An 18,714-nucleotide genomic window follows, 5' to 3' on the forward strand; every position below is an offset into this window, starting at 1 on the left:
TCTCTGTCGGTTGTTGAAACGCGATCGCGTGACGCAGACCCCGGTGAACGACTGAGAAAGAGAGAGAACGAAGGAACCCCGCGAGAATCGAAACGTTTTCCACGAGTTCGAAAACGCGTTCGCGATGTTTTACCGGACGGATCCAGTGTACGCGATGTTTCTCGGAAAACCGACGGTGACGCTCTCGGACGCGATCGCGACTCTCCGCGGTTGCGTTCGTTTCTTCCTTCTTTTTCTTTTCGGCTAGCCGGGCGTCCGTGACGCGAACGTTGCGCTGGTCAGGTCCTCGAGCCACGCACAGCGGACGCCGCCGGATCGTTAGAGAGCCGCGCAAACACACAGGCGGGCTCTGTAAACGCCGTGATGCCGGCGCGGATGTTTGGAAAACGATCTCGATCGGCCGGTGGAAACGGAGAAACGGTGGACGACGGATGGCTCGGGTGCGATCGGTCCGCGCGCGGAGGTTGCCGGCGTGGGAGGGGGAGCAGGGGGATGGTGCCGGTGGCTGCATACCGCGAGGTAGCGTATAGCTATCGAGGTCAATGGTTAGTCCAAGGTCCTGAGTTCGAATCTCGCGGCTCGGGTTCAACGCGACGCGGCATTTCCTCTCGCGAACAACGATCCCCGTTCGTGGAACGCTCGAGGCCGAGGACTCGCGGGACTCTCGGCTGAACGAGAGCCGCCGCCGCCGCCGCCGCCGCCGCCGCCGTGCGGTCTTTTCGTTTTTTCCGCCGGCCGGTTTGGCGGTCGGGACGACGTCGGCCGTTTTGTTCGCGACTCGTGAGAGCCGCGGGGAGCGGTGGGACCCGCGGGGACGAACCGATAGGCTAGCGGGAGAGACGAATCGCGCCACACCGTATGCGCGCGCTCGTGGTTCCCGGATTCGCGGCGCGTACGGTCGAGTCGAAATCGGACGCGGAAGCGAGACGAACAGCATGGACACTGATGGACGACACGATCGCACCAGAGAGCGAGACGCGGGAGGGAAAAACCGAGAAAGGCAAAGGTCGACGGATGACGCGTGAAAAGCCGCTCTCGGTCGACGGATCGCGCATTTCGACGTGTGCAAACATCATAATCTCACGATAAGGTCGGGACTGATTTATTTGCCGATAAAAGCTTATTGGAAACACGTGTATCGCAGCCTGCTGCCAAAACCGGTCGAGGGAGGGAGCGAGAGAGAGAAAGAGAGACAGAGGGAGAGGGGGAACGATCTTGCTCGACCGGCGGTGCGCGACGAACGCTATGAATCACGCGGACGATTTTAAGTCGGACGTCGTAAACCCGACTCGTTCTTCGTACTCGTTCTCCCATCTTTCCACGCTCTTTTCTTTGTTTCCGCCTGACGCTAATATCCTAACGCGGATCAAATCCAGACCAGACGCCTCGTTCTCTGTGCGCGATAATCGCGGGTACTCGCCTCGAATCGGGCAGACACGAGCACGGTGTTGCAGTTTCTCGTGCAATATTCGAAAATACCCATTATCGATAAGCGAGCCACGGGTAGAAAATTATCGGTTACAACCGGCGAACTTAATAGGACGAAGTTCGCTCTAGAAAAACGCAGCGATAGGGACAACTCTCGCGACAAAAAAATTTTTACCAACTCTCGAGACATTATCGTATACAAGGATACGTCGTTTTGTCTTTCTCTTTGACACGCTCCCGGAATATTTGATCTACCAAGTGTTTTCGTATTCCGAGTGTCATTTCATTATCGAAGTAGAACAAGAGTCGAAATATCGCTACAACGACGAACTATTATTTATTTCTCCAAATAAGCAGGTATCGAGCGAAATAATACAATATAATTACCGGTCGGTATCCGGAGAAGATAATACGGGACTGTTATCCTTGTACATTATTAATAGACCCAGAAACTGAGTTTTCAGTGAAAGCGAGTGGAGGGGAGGAAATCAGTTATACCCAGCGGTAGAAATTCTGTGCAACAGGATCCGTATTATGTACAAAGATTGGACTTGAGAAACTTAATACTAAATAAGGAAGTCGTACGAAGGGGCCTACAAGAAACGTCCAGTTTAATTAGCTCGAGGGTTGTCGGATAATTCGGTGCGAGAGCGTAATTCGCCTGTTAAATTTTGCTCGCTCGAGGGAAGAGCCTCGGCGAGGAAAAAATCGAAGCGGACAACGATCGAGCGTGCCGTGGGGCCGTTCGTCTCGGCGCTTCGTCGTCGCGGTAGTAACTTTTCACGATCGTTCTACGTAGTTCTTTGCAAACGTCGAGTCGAGTCGTATCGTATCGTATCGATGCGAAGCGTGGGTGTGCGCAATGTTGCAACGTATCGCCTCGATAACCGTGTCCCGATAGAGCGACTAGTTTCGCGCGGAAAAATTGCGTCCGTTAGTCAGAGCTTGCGACATTAACTCGCGCGGCGTGCTGCATGAGCGACTCGGCTCGAGCCCGGAGTTTGCACGCGCGACCCACTTACTCGCGGCTCTGCGAACAAAACGTTGACGTGCTCGACGGTGTACACGGGCCCCTCGCGGATTCGCGCGTTTCGGGCCCCCTCGTTGGGTGAAAACTCCACGCGGTGGAGTTCCAGCGAGGGAAATTTTATTTTCTGTTCTTATAATTTCTTCGATGGACTATTATTGTAAATAAATACCGACACTTCACGGATTTACGTAAATAAGGCCCCCTGGAAGATGGAAACTCTACAAAGGGGATTCAGTCAATTTTAATTACATCTACGTACAATTTATTCTACATGCTTTCCTTGTAAAAAAAAAACCTTGAATTTACACGTGGGTCCCCGATCCGCGCGTTTCGGGCCCCCAATTAGGTGAAACATCGCGCGAAGGATTCGAGCAAGGGAAATTTTATTTTCCATTCGGTCAATAGCAATTGCACCGACGTATAATTTCTTCGATAGATTATTGTCGCAAATAGACCCCGACAATTCACGAATTTACGTACGTAAGGCCCCCTCGTTAAGTGAAAAGGGGAAATTTCGTTTTCTATTCGATCGAGTTTAGTTAAGTGTACGCATAATTTACTCTGCATGCTCTCGCTGTAAATAAAACCTCGACGCGCTCGATTTTGCACAGGGGCCTCAGACCCGCGCGTTTGGGCCCTCTCGACGATGGAAATTCCACGAAGGTGGGGCGTTGGGGGGGGGGGATTCGAGCCGTGTCGAACGTGGAAAGCAGAAGACACGTACAAGAGGAACGTTCCGTTTTTCATTGGTTCGATAGCAATTGCAACGACGTGCAGCGTTGCAGCGGCTCCATCGTGCTCGGTATCTCGGACCCGCGGCTCTCCTTCGTAAAGCCGATTTGTTCGACATGCTCTTATTGCGCGATTACTAATCGCGCAACAAGAAAGTAATGTAAACACTCGGATAGCGTAGATTTATAGTAACTGGCCGCTCGCTGCCGATGAGGAATAATTTACGATGGTCGCGTTTATACGCTGCTTCCCCCCCACCCTCCCACCCCCTCCCCACCCCTCGTCCTCGCTCTCGCTCTCGTTCTATGCAACTTTCTGGGAGCTGTCGTCCCGATAACGAGCCAACAACGAAACCGAGCGCGAGTCGGTCGTGAGGCGACGATAACATCGACGGGAAGTTAATAAATACAGATTTTTTAGATCGTCCACGCGCGTTAAAAATATCGAGCAACAAAGGGATCCGGTCGATAACAGTATCGCGCGACTCGAGAAAATTTTCTATATTTTTAATCGCGGATCTATTCCACGTTGTAACGATTTTCTGGATGACTCGCGTTCACGTACAAAATTACAAATTTAAATCGTTATTGGTCTTGAACGAGATATTAGGTTGTTCGGAAAGTGATTTTGTTTTCCAAAATGGAGAATATGTAATTTGAGAAAATGTTTATGTAATCTAAAAAAATCGTGTTTTATTTTCACCGAAAAAAACGAAATGACTTTACGAGAACCTAGTACTTAGGTATAGCTTGTCTGTAATATTTTTTTTACTTTACAATTCTTTTACGAAAATTACACCGGGGAAAAATACATCGTGGAAAATTCGTGGACTTTTCTTTCGAAATTCTATATTTCTCGACGCTACGGGGACTCGGGAATTGCGTAATACTTTCCCGTTGAAGGAATAAAAATTGGAGAACGCATTTCCATTAATCACCGATACGTATTCATTTTCGTAGATTATCCCCCGCCAGTGTATACGACAATATCGGTACCGTACTTCGCTAAACAAGGGTGACCGAGCGCATGAGATAAAGACAGAAGCGACACGTAACGCGAACAATACGGATTTACAATGCAAACGGTAACTTGAGGACTGACGTGACGATAATAATAAACTTTCGACGAAACGTAAAAGACGAAGCGTCTACCACGAGATATTTTTTTCCCCCGACAAAGTTATCGCTGTTACCTACATTTCTCTTTTAAATTATTTCCCGTTCGATTTTCAATTCTCCCATCGGTAGGAAGAAATTCACGCGTTAAACAAAAGGGGGTTAGAATCGATTCGAGACCGATCGTTTCCTTTCTCGACGCGGAATAGTTCTCGCGAGCGAGGCGACCGCGACCGCGACCACGATCACGACCGCGAACGAATTGTTTCCGCTTCTGCATCCATAATCGATCGTGACAAAACGTAATTGGTCGATTCGCGGCGGTGGCGTGCCGGCGTTCGGTGGAGCGCTCGGTTCGTTTCCTTCCGTACCGCGGCACGTTTTCGGTTCGGCGCGCGCATGCGCATCGTCGGTCGTTTTCGTCGCGCGAGGCCCCGAAATTCGCAGGAGAATTACGACCACACGCGTCGCTCGAGCGCGTCCACGAGACCGAGCGCTCTGCCTTTGAACGGAAACGCGTCGAAGGTCCCCGAGGAGGGAAGTCGAGGCCATACCACCCGGCTAGCTTCAAGGTTTTTTCGCTCTCTCCCTCCCCTGCGCCTGCCCGCTCCACCTCCGCCGTCCCCCCTCCTCTACCTCCTCTCGCCGCTCCCCCTCCCTCCGTCCCTCTAGCGGTTTCCCTTTTGCATGCGAAAGCACGTAAGACCGGCAATACGCCGCTTCTCCGTCCCCCCGAGAGATTCTCCTCTCGTTCTCTTCGGCTCGCGGTGTGCTCGGCCGTTCCCATACCCGGTCGATTCGCATCGTTTTCAGACGCGAAAGGTTTCGCCGATGGAAAATCAAGGTCGCGGGAGCGCCGAGAGAAAAGATACGCGCGCGTTTCGGGCTCCAGACGCGGTGTGCCTCGATGCGCCCGACTCGCTGGGATACCGGAGTTATACGATTGGGCGGTTCGATGCGATTCTATTGGAAACTCGCACCGAAACTCGTGTGCCTCTACTCGTACGCGAGTCAAGGGACGTTAGATAGTTGAATGTATTGGATTGTTCGGAAAGTGATTTTGTTTTTTTTTATTCAATTATATATTCTCCATTTTGGAAAACAAAATCACTTTCCGAACAACTTAACTATTAGAGTCTCGTTCGGGGAGATTTTTATCCGCGGACCGATGCGACTGGCGATGAAGTTCAATTTTCTTTGAAAATTTTCATTACTTACAAATTTCTTCCGAAACTTTGGATATGAATATCGGAGTCGCGTTTAGAGAGATTTTTAAAGTTCAATTCTTTTCGAAAATTTGCATTACCTACCAACTGTTAATATCTGGTCGGCATAGTGAGTCCGCTCTTCCACTCGTAAAATATCACTTATCGTTAAGGGGAGTGGACGAAGGGCTGGTGAAGCGGTTCTTAACCTAATTGAAACGACCACAGATCTTCGAGATGCTCAACATTTTAAAATTCAAAAAAATTCAAATTCAAATTTTTGATTTTAAAAATTCAAAAAAAAAGTAAAATTCATCAACGGTCGCTTCTAGGTGACTAGGTTCAGATTCGGGTACAATAATTGACTCTTGAATTAATAATATAAACAATTTATTGTTTAAGATTCTTTCGATTCACAAATGTCCAAAAACAGCGCCGATTGTTACTCCAAACGTGTTACAATATCTTCCGTTCCTTTGCAAGGGGTGGTTGTAAAATCATTCTTGGATCACGCGAAGTGAGTTTGAGAACCACTGGTCCGGGACGCTATCCGCGCGGATCGAGATCAATAGACCGTTGGTTCCCGGTCGGCGAGAAAAGTTGCTGATTTTTCGAGGATCGAAGTTTTGGGCCGGCGTAGACCGACCGCGACAAGTTTCGGCGAGCGAGAAAGTCGATAGGGGTAGGGTAGGGGTGAGGGTGCGAGAACGGGACCCGTGGCGCGAGCAGCCGGCAAGCGGCAGACGGCAGACGGCAGCCGATACCTTTCGCTCGGCGACGCAAGATCATCGACCGCCGATCGGCACAGCCGGTGCTCGACGTATTTTCGAAGTTGCTCGAACGAGAAGCTGACTGGAACGAACCGTGACTGGCACGGGTCGTGAAAAGCGCACGCGGGACGAACGGGACGGAAGAGGAGGCGGCGCAAATGGCGAAGAAGAAAAGGCCATAGGTGTGCAGGTAAGTTCGAGACTCGCGTTCGGAATCGAAAGCGATCGACGCGGCCCGGTCGTCGGGAGCAATTACTACTGCGCAGTCGCTAACCCTCGATCGGCGCGTCGAGGCCCGCGAAAGTACCGTGTAAATGTAGAGATTTACAGAAGGGGTGGGGGTAATGCTCGATTAAATTATTTACGCATTGCACGGGATGTGCCGGAAAGAACTCAATGCGTCGGGTTACGATTCCAACGCGTTGCTGCTTCGGCCGGAGACACCCTGTGTTTAAAAGGAAACGGCCGATCCGTCGTACCGTGTATACATATGTATATATATATATTTTTTTATCGTCCAATTATTACGCACCACCTATCAGAGATTGTAATGCTTCTCGGAATTCCGTGTCTTGTAAACATATTTTGTTGCTTATCGGAGTGCCTCGGTTGTAAAATTTATTTGGACGAGGACTCTTATAAATTGTCAATTTATAGCCGAATATATATATGTTGAGCATTAAAAAATTGCAATACAAGGGGAGAGGGAAATATAGAAAGTTCGTAGGATACAAATCGACGCATGTATCTTACGATTAAAAAAAAAAAAAATTTTTTTCATGTTCGGAGGGAAAGAATTTTCCGACCGGGTCATTTTTGACCCGTCATCCGACTTCACGGCGTTCAATTCGAGAACCAGCGTACCCGTGATTTCTCGAGAAAGCAAAAATCTGCTCGGCGAGTCGAATTCATTCGAGTCGTCGCGGTTCGCGTACCCCGCGCGATACTTTGCACCTTCGTCGACGCGTGTAGTGACTCACGACACGTGATTCACGACCGCGTCGCGTCGCCGCGAGTCAAGAGCCATATACGCGTCGGGTCTCGGGACCTCGAAGCGAGTCGCGACGACGCGTACGCACGAATCTCCCTAATTCTCGCTTCCGTCGAGATCGAGACACCTAATTACGCGATCACTTTATCAATTTTTCTCCTCGTTCCTAACAAGAATTGCACAACCTGGATTGAGAGCCTTCTAAACACGAAAGAGAAACCTATAACGTTAACGAGCACGTTTACAGAAAAAAATAAAAGACGTTTACTTTCAAAATGTTTCAAATCGACACAATTGTAGTGTACTCTCCTCGAGAGAACAATTGTATCGAGCGTAACGAAGGCAGGAATGATTGAAAAATAAAGTTACTCGTTTGTTTAACAAAGATTACCAAAAATATGATAAATTTCCAAAAGTATGAAAAACATTGGCGATGAAAAACACCGCGTTGTAAGATCAAATCTGAAGTAGAGGTTCGACGAATTTATTGGATCGAAACAACGCGATTACAAATTCATCCTAGATGAAGTAGAGCAATTATCGGGGGATTGGGTAATTAAGATCGTCGCCGTAATTCCGTGGTGTTGTCACCATTGTATCGCACGTCGGGATCTTCGATGTCCTCGAGAGATATTATTTATCTAAGGCCAATAAATGTTTATCTATCGTCTCGATAATCGGGAGTGGACCATTAATATTGCGTCCCGATTGTTGGTCAATTTTTTTCCTTCCGCGAATCCAGCACCACGGCGAAGAGAGTAGGGCGCTATGGAAACGGTCGCGGGAAGCCATCATAGTGAGGGAGCAGCGATCGACGCGCGCGTTCGGGGTGCTCGAATGGGATAAGGCGAGCGATAACCGAAGATCGGCACAACGAACAGCTGCGCGTCAACCTTTCGTTCCCGCCTTATCGATCGCCGCGGCCATTACGCAACGACCACAACACCGATACCGACGCGCACAGAGGACGAATCTCGCGCTTCTGCATCCTACGTCTTCTTCCGCGTTTAATTCGCGTCGTAGTTAACCCCCGTCCCGTTCTCAACCACGAGAACACGCGAGATCCCGATGCCAGAACGCGGAAAAAGAGAGGTCGTTTATACCACGGGAGAAGATTCTACGAGAGATCGAAACAGCTCGTACGAGTGAAAATATAAATTAAGGATCTTCTCAAGTGCGTAACCTTAATTGTCGCGTGCTATTTAAATTTAGAAGTAATTTAAAAAAAAAAAAAAAAAAAAAACAAGAAGTACGGAATCGTGACTCGTTTTTGAGTAGTTTTCTCCGTAAAGGATCGGTAATTATGAGAATATTTATTACCAAATTGTACGCGTAATCGTTATTATCGCGTCTGGGCGCGTCGGTAAATAAACAAAATCGAGGATAAATGTACACGGAAGAATCAAGCACCGAGAGCGACGTAAAAAGTATATGACAGTATGATTACCAAAGAACCGAGAGCGCATAAGGAAAAAGGTGGTTAAAGTAGAGAGTAAGTACCATGGGTCACACACCTCTCCGGTGCAGACGGTGAAAATAATACATAATTAGAGGCACACGAGGCAGGTAGAGCGCTGCCGCCTCTCGTACATCTGCAGATATAGGAAATGCTACAGCGTAAGAGATCAAAACGGAAAGCAGGGAATGAAGGAGAATGCGACCGATCGTGATACGATGGAACGCACGCGAGTTAATATTGTACAGTATAAACGGAGATCACCGTACAGTTTTTATCGGGTGTATCGTGTACACCGGAGGGGGTCTCATTAACCGAAGAATTATAGTGAAAAGAAACACGTGTTACCGGAAAAAGTATTTTAATGTGAAAAATTTACTTACAATTGCATTGTACGAATTTACACATTCAGGTACAATCGCGGTGCAAAGTTCGTTTTAAATCGCGTTTCGTGCACGTATTATAAATAGGAATGGCTGTCCCTCTAGAATGAAACTCACGTTCCACCGCAAATAATATTCCAAGAGTTCCAAACGATAATACGAACACCACTGGTCGTGTTCAATGTCAGCCGGGACGGGCAACGATACACGAGCTTCTCGGAAACCAAACCGATCGACTCCGTGAATTCAATAATAGTTCGCTTCGACATTATTTCTGAAAATTTAGATAGACCGAACAAAATTTACAAGAAACGAAATCGGTTCGTCGTATCGCGCGTATCTATTTTTAAAGTAACACGATTCGAACAAATTTTTCGGAGAAGATTATTTACCGAACGATTAATATTAGCAGAAATAATAAACTCTAAGAAACGACCGAGCGACATTCTCCTAAACACGTTTGCTGTTCGGTTCGTGCCACAGCAGATAATGTATACACTTTTCTACAAGGCGACGTGATTTCATTCGAAACGTTAGTGTCACAGAAGCGGTCGATTCCCAAGTTACGTACGTGTCGGTGATTAATAGAGGAGTGTTTAAACTTCGTGGTAATTCGAAAGTTATTCGAGTTACGTTATTTTAGAAACACGTGTACACGATATGTAACGTTGTACCTAATCCGGGAATGCCATTTGTTTTCCCTCGATTGTTTAAACGAATCCGAAACTCATACGGAAACGTATTGAAAAATATTAAGATTGTAGGTCGTGCGGTGATCGACGCTCTGGTTTGATGAAAGTTGGACGCGAGAGCGTGCGCGTCGCCGTGGCAACAAAAACATCGCGCAGCGGTCAACGCGACGAGGGAAAAGGTCGCGAGCGACCAGTATGGAAGAAGGAAGGAAAGCGAACGCATGAAAACGCGCTCGTGTTCCGTGAGCGACACGCCGTAAGCGATCGTTCCACGACGGTGACGCTCGCACGCAGCGGCAAGGGCAAAGTACGAGACGCAGTCACGGTGTATTCATCCGGCTTTATCGGCCACCGTGAATCATACACGATCGTTATTGTCTTCTTCGGACGTTGTACGCTTTATCTGGGTTTTTAGGTCTTTTGCCTCGCGCTCGCGCTTGCCTCGATGCCACGGCGTCGTATTTTTCACGGTAGGACGAAACGAGAGCCGATCGAGTTCACGAAAACCAACGAGGGAACTCGGCCCTGAGTGCGTGCACTCTCTCGCGCGTTCTCGACGAAGCGTCGTTATCGCGGCACGCTCGTAACTCGAAAGGTAGCGTTTCCGACCGGTTTCGAGAATATTGGGATTTTTTCCCTGCTGGTCCGGGGTCATTGTACGACGCAGCTGTTGCTTTCCTTTACACGCACGGTTCCCGGATATCCGCCGGAATCCGCCATCGGTCGAATATGCCTTTTCTGGTTCGGAACTCCGCGAAACTTGTTTCTGCGGAACGAGTCGGATTCGGTACACGGTCGATCGAAATCGAGGGCCGTCTCAAAATATTGTTAAATATTCTATACGAAACATTTACAACTCTCGACACGATCTGCGATTATTAAAAACGAATCGTAACCGTTGATCATTCTTGACATACAAAATCGAGCACGAAATAATATATTTTATACGTGTGCTAGATCTCACGAAGAGCAAACCTAGACCCAATTGGAGAGGAAAATAGGGCGCGCGGAGTGCCTTGAATTATTCGTTATCGGTAAGTTTAATATTTTATTTCGCTACCGGGGGAGACGAGGTGTCGTAATATTCTTTAATTACGATTGCCCGCGAACCTTGCTTCTTCGGATGACTCAAAAGACAAAGTTGAAAACGTCGTGTAATACAATTATTCGACTCTGTACAAATCTTGTTTTTTCAGACTCGAAAAAAAAAAAAAAAAAAAAATTATCTCGCATCAAGGATGACTCAAAATACAAAGTCGAGAACGAGATCTAGACGCCAACGTGAACACGCGGGGAGACCTTTATTTCGACGCGAGAGATCGATACTGTTCGCCGCCGTAACGTTCAATTTTTTTTGCCCGGTTGAAAGAGCATTGGGTCTCCAGACGTTGCATTATTCTCGCTGAACGATGAATCAACGTCGATCTAATTTTCGGTTACGAAACTCCTTCGCGCCGAGCGATCGGCGATCGTCGACGATATTCGGTTTTATCGAGCGGTTCTCGGCTAGCGAGAGTTTCTCGTCTCTTCGAATCTTCGCGTTTCGCATGACTCCGGGCAATTAGGACGCGGGGGCTACGGAACACTTCGCTTCGAACGACGAATCGATAATTCGCGAGCCGCGCGCACGCGATAATCTTCTCGGAAGGTCTTATCTGCGGTTCCCCGTGGATCGCGTTACGAACGTTCCGATAAGTCGCGAGAGATGCGGGAGAAACGATCGTTCGTTCGCTCGCTGGCTGGCTGGCTGGCTGGCTGGCTGGGCTGGCTAACTCGCGCGCGGGCGCACGTGTTCCCCCGTGCTATCGGCCATCCTAGCTGGACGAGCACGGTTCGCTGGCGAAACCGCAACGCAATTAGCTCGCTCTGGGAACAACAGCGGGGGCCCAGCGTCGCAAAATCTCGCGTCAGCGCGATCAATGGCCGCCCCGAAACGCGAAGCGTTCCCAATGACGCGTCGCGCGAGTCGTGCTATCGTCCGCGCGTTATCGCTTAAGCGATAATTAAAATAACATCTGACTCGTGTTAGACGGGGAGTGGCGGGGTGGCAGAAGGACAGTGGTAGGAAGAGAGCGAGGGAAGGAAGAAAAAAATTACGCGCGAATCGCGCGCGGAACGGGTCGAGGAAGCGCGTCGCGGTTCGGAGGAGTGTTCCGGGTTGTCCGTTTTGGCGCGTGCGAGTGAGCGAGCGAGCGAGCGAGCTAGCGGTACACGTGCGGCATTCGAGGCTCGATAGACCGACGCGGACGCGAGTCGCGTTTGCCGCGTCGCAACGAAAGCAAGACCGATCTTCCGCTACGGCGCAATCAAGGCCGTACCACTGACTCAGCCCGACCAGCTGTTCGCTACAAAGAAAGAGCGCAAACGATATCGGACTCTCGCAACCGCGTGTGCCTTAGATAGCGGCTTCCTGGTGACCTCGGTGCATTAGCACTCGCAATGCCGCGCGGTACCATGACTGCATCGCCAGCTGCTTTTCCCCCGTCGGGTTCCCGCGAGTCCGATCGATCGTTTTATCGGAAAAATGGTTCACCGCTGCGTGGAATTCGCAAACGTGCTACTCGAGTTTCTTCGATCGCCGCTGGGATCGATCGGTAGTAGCGGTTAAAAGTTTCGAGCCACCTGTCGATCTTGGGAGATACGTAGCCCCGTGGGTATACTTGTTTTCGTCGAGAATCGAACTCTTTCGTGAAGAAGTTACTTGGACAGGATAGGGAGTAACAATTATGCCCGGTAATGTTCGATCGCGATGAGAGAAATAAGCAAAAGAGAGTGAAAGTAATACGTGGTAGAAGTATGTACGTACGCGAAGAATATAGAAAAGTAGAATAGTCGTCGAGAGATAAACTTATTCAGGCGAGATCGTTTAGCGAGAAAATGGAATCTTTTTTTCTGAAATTATTTACTCGAGTAACGGCTATATTAGGAGACATGGTTTTCCAAACATTTCCAAACGTACGGTAGCGTGTTCGGACTTGTTGCACGAGCGTACGATTATAATTGCAACGGACTGTCGGCGCGCGTCCGAGGACCGTTTCATCGATTCGGGTCGACTCCGGTCGCCGCGTTTCTCGTGATTAGGAATATTGTTGACGCATCAGCGGCTCTCTGACGTTGCGCCATCGACGATGAGAAAACGATAACGACGACGACAAAACAGCGGGTCTGCACGGCGACGTTGCACCCGCGGAAAGAAAGCAATGAATTCGCCGCGAGTTCGGCCGTCGCGTTTTCCGTCATGGGTACACCCGAGGGGAAAGAAAGGGAAAGGAAAGAGCGAAGGAGCCTCCACAGCCCGAGGAAAAATAGAGGAGAAGAACTCGTCCGTGGTTTCGAGTTACTCGCACGGTGGCCCGCGTCGATTCGTCCGAGCGGGATCGTTCGGGTCCGAGCGCGCACGAAGAAACCCGAACGCACACGAGGGGCCACGTTCAGCCCTGACCAACGTCGTCGCCCGTTCACCGAAATCTCTCGCGACCGGCCGATGACGCTGTTTCTTTTCCTCGTCCTCTCGCGCCGGTGGCCAATGTGATTAATTTACCTAGACGGAATGGAAATATACGAGCTTCTCGAAATTACGGAAATCCACTTAATTCTTCGAGCTCTTGGAATTCTTCGGCACGGCAGCTCCTTCGGTAAAATTCACTTCGATTATCAAGATGATCGATCTTGGAATTAAGCGCGTACACTTGGCGTAGAAGGAGATAACGAAATATTTTCCCAGCGATCGGATGTCGAACGCTAATAGGTTATCGAGTGATTTTTGTACTCGGCGTGTTCGTGTGGACGATAGAAAGGCATGTTATTTAATTACGATAGTGTGCGAGTAGAATTTTTCTGCTGCGATTTTTCATAATTCGTTAGTACAGATTGAGGTATTAAACTAACCTTAGACTATTTTCATACAGGATGAACCGGTTAACCTATACAATCTTGACTCTCAATCACCAGCTGGTCTAATTTTTCTAGAGATGGAAATATCGTGTTTCGGTAAGTTGTAAGAATACGCGGAATATTAAAACGAAAGAGCGAAAGACGCTCCAAAAATAATCGTACGATGCATTTTTACGTTCGGTGTGAAATATTTCGTCGAGGTATTTCAACTTCTTGCGGCAAAGGGTTACCAATGTTCGTAAATATTTTTTCGCGTTCGTGGATCGTTGAAAACAACCAAGACGATCGGTGCTTCGAGTTTCGCGATCGTCGATGACACTTGCAAAGCAGACGTAACCTCTCTCCAGTCTCCTACCTGCCCCCTTCTACCTAATCGCTCATCGTCCATTGCCGCCACACACGCGCTTGCCTGTCGCCGGCAATACATAATTAACTCGACCAAATTCTCGGAAGATCGCTCGATGCCTGCGGAAGAAGGGTTTTCCTTGGAATCGAGCGAAGGATGCGGCGATTCGATCGAGACAAAGAATCGATTCGGGAAAGCGTCTCGCGACACGTACACAACCGACATACGTATATATCGATCGCGCGACCAGTTCCACGAAATACACGAAGAAATTTATCCCTAATAGCGTCTCGTTTGAAGTCCGAGTTTTGTGTACGAATATACGCGAAACAGTCTCTCGGACTTCGGTTAACGGTCCTCTAATATATTTCGATAAACGACCTAGTCTGCGCCAAGAATAATAAACACTCCGACGATGTTTAAATTAACGTCGCAACTTTCGACCGGGGGTAAATAAATAAAAAAAAAAAAGAAAGAAAATCACAGAATACAGAATTTTGCGAATTTCGTCGCGAAATCGTTATAAATATTTTCTCGCGCCTGTTCGAGACTTATCGATGTGCATTTCATTCCTGTAATTTTACGTCTCTTTTCGTAAACACGCTCTCTCTGTTATCATTAATAATATACATTATCTTTCGTATCTAAAGGGGTCTCGAACCTCGCGAGTGGAATTATTATTATTATTAAATTGCGGTCGTCTCTCCGGTCTGTGAAATCTGTAACTCCCATGGCCACTCCCAATTAATGTTACCGAATTCCAACGATTATGTTCCTCCGTGGAAGTGCGTCGTAATCGGCTCGCTCAAAGGGCGCTCGGCTACGGTGAAGACTAAACACGGATTGCGTTACGTTCGGGGCGCATGCAGTTCGATTTCTTATTTCGCAGACGGTCTCGCGCCAAGGTCGCCGGTGTATCGACCGATATCGATCCGCCGCGATAAGATCCAACTTTTTCGTCTCGATCCGTGCGATCGAAGCAACCCGGTATTACGCAGTTGCGACCGCGAACGACGATCGGGTGAATCAGCGACGAGCCTTCGCGGGTTTCATTTTTATCTTATCTGGCGAGTAGCGCGCGTGAGCAGACGCGTCGTCTGGGACGCTCGTTCGATGAATGTCGAACTGCGCCGTAGAAATTCGTCGGTCGACAAACAGGGATCGGTGGTTGCAGCGAGGTTAGGTCACTCTCGCGGTGGATGGCCGCGCGCGCGCGTGTCAGAAACGGGGCAGAATCTGAATACGATTTTCAAAGGACGAATAAAAGATGAAGGGTACGAAAAAAAAAAAGAATTATGGATAAAGGAAAAAAAGAGTTAAAAATTGCAGCGGTGTTATTAAGTACGATACATATTCTACCGGTAAATAGAAAAACAATAATTAGGCGATGGTATCGCGATGAAAATTCATAAGATTTTTAGTTTTAAATTGCAACGATGTTGTTAAGGATTGTGTATCCCGTAATTAAACAGAAAAAACACAACAAAGTGGTATTCAAAATGTATGAGTTTCCCAGTTATGAATTATTACTATGTTATTAAGTGTATAGAAAATAGGAAACGATAAAGGATCGAAATTACGAGTAAATTATATTTCACCTTGAAAGAGTAAAAGCTCGTCCGAGTTAGTCGCGAACGAACAGTTGTGTAGAATTTTTATTCGTCGTATATTATTCGAATGAAATTATAAGCACGAACGCAGACTTCAAATCGTATCGTGCGTATTAGGATCGTAGGTCGCGAACGTATGCACCTTGGATAAAATTCTTATCTAAATAAAAATCTCGAATGACGAGTAAAAGATAAATGATTTTTTATTCATTATAATGATACCTCACGTTGAACGAGTAAATATTTATCTGAGTCACATTTCTAATCGAATAAACATTGCTGTGTGTTGTTTCTGTTAATTATCTTTTAATGCACGCTACGAAAAGAAAATATTTTTTCCACGTGTAACGATTTTATTCATTCATTGTAAAAAAAACTATACGACATTAAAGTATATGAAAACGTAAGGTGCTAAAGTAAAAAAAAACAAGGTAAAAGGTCAAGGTGCAACGAATTACTACTTGGCAACCTAACCCTACTTTTGCGTGTCGTGCGTAGGAAACAAGAGAGGTCAGTTTAAAATTTTTTAAGTTTTAAATTTTCCTCGCGAGCGAATACAAAATTCCATGCACGTCAATTTGTTTAAAAAATTAACCCTCTACGATTTGAATTTTGTTCGAAGCCGATCGCACAATCCTGTGCCGAGTTACGTCCTCTGGAAGTTTAACGATCGATCGAGCAAAGTGAATGAAGATCGAGCTACGTAAGTTCCTGGAAACGCGTACGAGCACGATAGAAGAAACTGCAAACGTGATAAAAAAAAAAACGATCGTTCCGCGTGAAATAATTTTTATTGCTCGTTCAAATATTTCTTGCTTGCGTTATTACGTGCCACGTGCACGGTTCGTTGAAAATGTTCGCAAAGACAATTGTTATAATCGTCTGGTTTGCACATCCACCACAAGAGTAGCCTCATGGTAACCTCACAGTAAGCCGCGATACCGTGGAGGAAAAGAGAGATCGGATTCAAGAGTAACGTCGATGAGTAAGGGGAATGTGAACAGTGTCGAGTAATGTTTGCCTAGTGGCATGCCTTGCGAAGGCTGACTGGAACGTCTGACTCAATGCAACTCGCGATTCTTTCCAAGCTGGATATTTTTTTTTTTTCATCATCACTTTAGATGCAATAGAAGATATCTACGCGTTGGAACACACGGTAGGAACGCGAACCGAGGGAATCGTCGTGGAAGGAACGAATTTTAAGGATCCGCGTGAATTTCTGGTCATTTGGCGACACGTGGCTGTGATACGTGCGCGCGCGTGAGATTCGACGCATCGCTGTCTGCCAGCGAACCGACCAGACTCGCGTTGCGGTCCGCCAGCAAACCGACCAGACTCGCGGCGGTCCGAACGAAATCAACCGATAACGACCATTTGGTAGCCGAATTTGACCAACAATTATTTTATTCAAGCGTTAATTGAACACTCGATGACTAATTGTCGTAAATTCGTAACCAAAAACACGTACAAGTGAAATGGTCGGTTCTCGGTTCATCGACGATCTTCTCGTGGATTTCGATCGGCCGTCTTTCGTCACGGAAAAGATCAGGGAGAAAGGTCGACGAAACTCACGGGTAAACCTCCACGCGTATGAGGCTAATTAGAGTTGAGGTCAGGAGTCGAGATCGGAGTCGTTGCGCAAGAGTCGTAAAATTGAGAGTCGGAGCTGTAGAATTTCGCGTAGATTCGATTTCATGAGACGTTGCTCGTTGTAACGCATCCGAGGAAATACGGGGGAGTGTCCAATTGCGTCTGTCATAATAACTTTAATTAGGATGGATCATGAAAGGCCCGAGGAACGCACCAGGGGTTGAAAAAAAGAAACAATATACGCGCAAGAATTAATCGCGTTTTGTAGAGACAAGGTAAAAGAAGAAAATTTGGTGAATGTTTCAGTGTATATTTTTCTTTTCGTCTCAATTTCGACGATACAGTTTATAGCTTAAATTTACCACAATAATATAATAATATGGTCCTAAAAGTACGTTACAAAAAATTGGATGCCTCGGCCGGTACGATTACAGTCGTTTATTTTTTATAAAATGTGGAAGTAACGATAAATGCGAGGCTTCTTAAGTGCGTGGCCCGGAGCGAGTGGTCTGCTTGTCTGGTGCTAAGGGCGGTACCTTACGCACGCCCTTCTAGACACCCGTACGAATACAGGAGAGATCGCGACGCGTTTCAGCGATCCGAAAAACACGCGAATCGCGAGCACTCGACCGTCTCTCCGCGCTCGGTTCGTACGACATGATCACGCGGCGTAGAACGTAAAGGCGAGTCCAGAAGGAGCGAGCGAGACTTTCGGGATGCGCGGAAGGGAGCTAGACGATGTGTGGGAGAATGGACGAGTGGCGGGAAGTGGGGAGGGGCGATTGGGAAGGGAGAGCGGCGCAGAGGGGGAACGGGGGAAGTGGGAGGGAAGGATGGTCGAAGGGCTACAGACCGAGCTGACCGTACACCGTAACACGCATAAATTACGATGTAATTACAAGCCTGGCGATCACGATCGCCGGTTAGGACGGTAGACAGATCGGATCTCCGAGATTCTCCGCGAGGAAGAGGCGATCGGGTGGCAGGACGAGCAGCCGCAACGGGCCAGACGGTCGAAGGGAAGGAAAAGTCCCGGAGCTGAAGCGGGACGCGGGGGATCGGAGAACGGGCATCGACGATGGTGCCCGATCGTCGTAGTCGGCGCGGCCAAAGCGGCGGAAGAGGCAAAACTAGAAAATAATCGGTGCGTGTGCGTGCGCTGGCAGATCGAAAGAGAATCACTCGAAGAGAATCGAATCGACTGGACTCACCGAAGCGGATCTCCGGTGCAACCTCGGTGTAACCGCGAGTCGAAATCACCCAGCCGTGCATCTGTCGACTCGTCCTAGAGCTGCGAGGCGCTATTACGATTCCCCATTTTACGGGACTACGTGCTGCCAACATACTCCACAGCTTTCCTCGGGGACTATGTAAATATTTTCAGGTGCGAGAAGAAACTCTTTAAATAATATTGCGTATGTATACATTATATCGTAGACGGCAGCCATATTGCGTTCGATGGTTGGATAGGT

General features: G+C 47.9%; 1 protein-coding gene across 7 annotated transcripts; it reads left to right on the forward strand.

Moving 5' to 3' along the window:
* Positions 1-5,796: 5,796 nt before the first annotated feature.
* On the forward strand, positions 5,797-15,827 carry LOC143145884 (uncharacterized). Of its 7 annotated transcripts, none has more exons than XR_012991800.1 (4): positions 5,797-6,470; positions 10,760-10,836; positions 10,999-13,599; positions 13,711-15,827. XR_012991800.1 is itself a non-coding variant. In XM_076309668.1 (4 exons), exons 1-2 carry the CDS (start codon positions 9,903-9,905, stop codon positions 10,801-10,803), a joined length of 336 nt encoding a protein of 111 aa, XP_076165783.1. In that variant the 5' UTR covers positions 9,373-9,902; the 3' UTR covers positions 10,804-10,836; positions 10,999-13,599; positions 13,711-15,827. The 7 variants fall into 7 exon arrangements, 5 of the variants coding, with proteins under 5 accessions (XP_076165783.1, XP_076165784.1, XP_076165786.1 ...); XM_076309668.1 differs by lacking the exon at positions 5,797-6,470 and adding an exon at positions 9,373-10,194; XM_076309669.1 differs by lacking the exon at positions 5,797-6,470 and adding exons at positions 9,373-10,109; positions 10,218-10,397 and having other exon boundaries at positions 10,760-13,599.
* The last annotated feature ends 2,887 nt before the right edge of the window (positions 15,828-18,714 follow it).

Source organism: Ptiloglossa arizonensis, chromosome 4 (genome assembly GCF_051014685.1).
Source record: "Ptiloglossa arizonensis isolate GNS036 chromosome 4, iyPtiAriz1_principal, whole genome shotgun sequence".
In the NCBI taxonomy this organism is placed as follows: domain Eukaryota; kingdom Metazoa; phylum Arthropoda; class Insecta; order Hymenoptera; family Colletidae; genus Ptiloglossa; species Ptiloglossa arizonensis.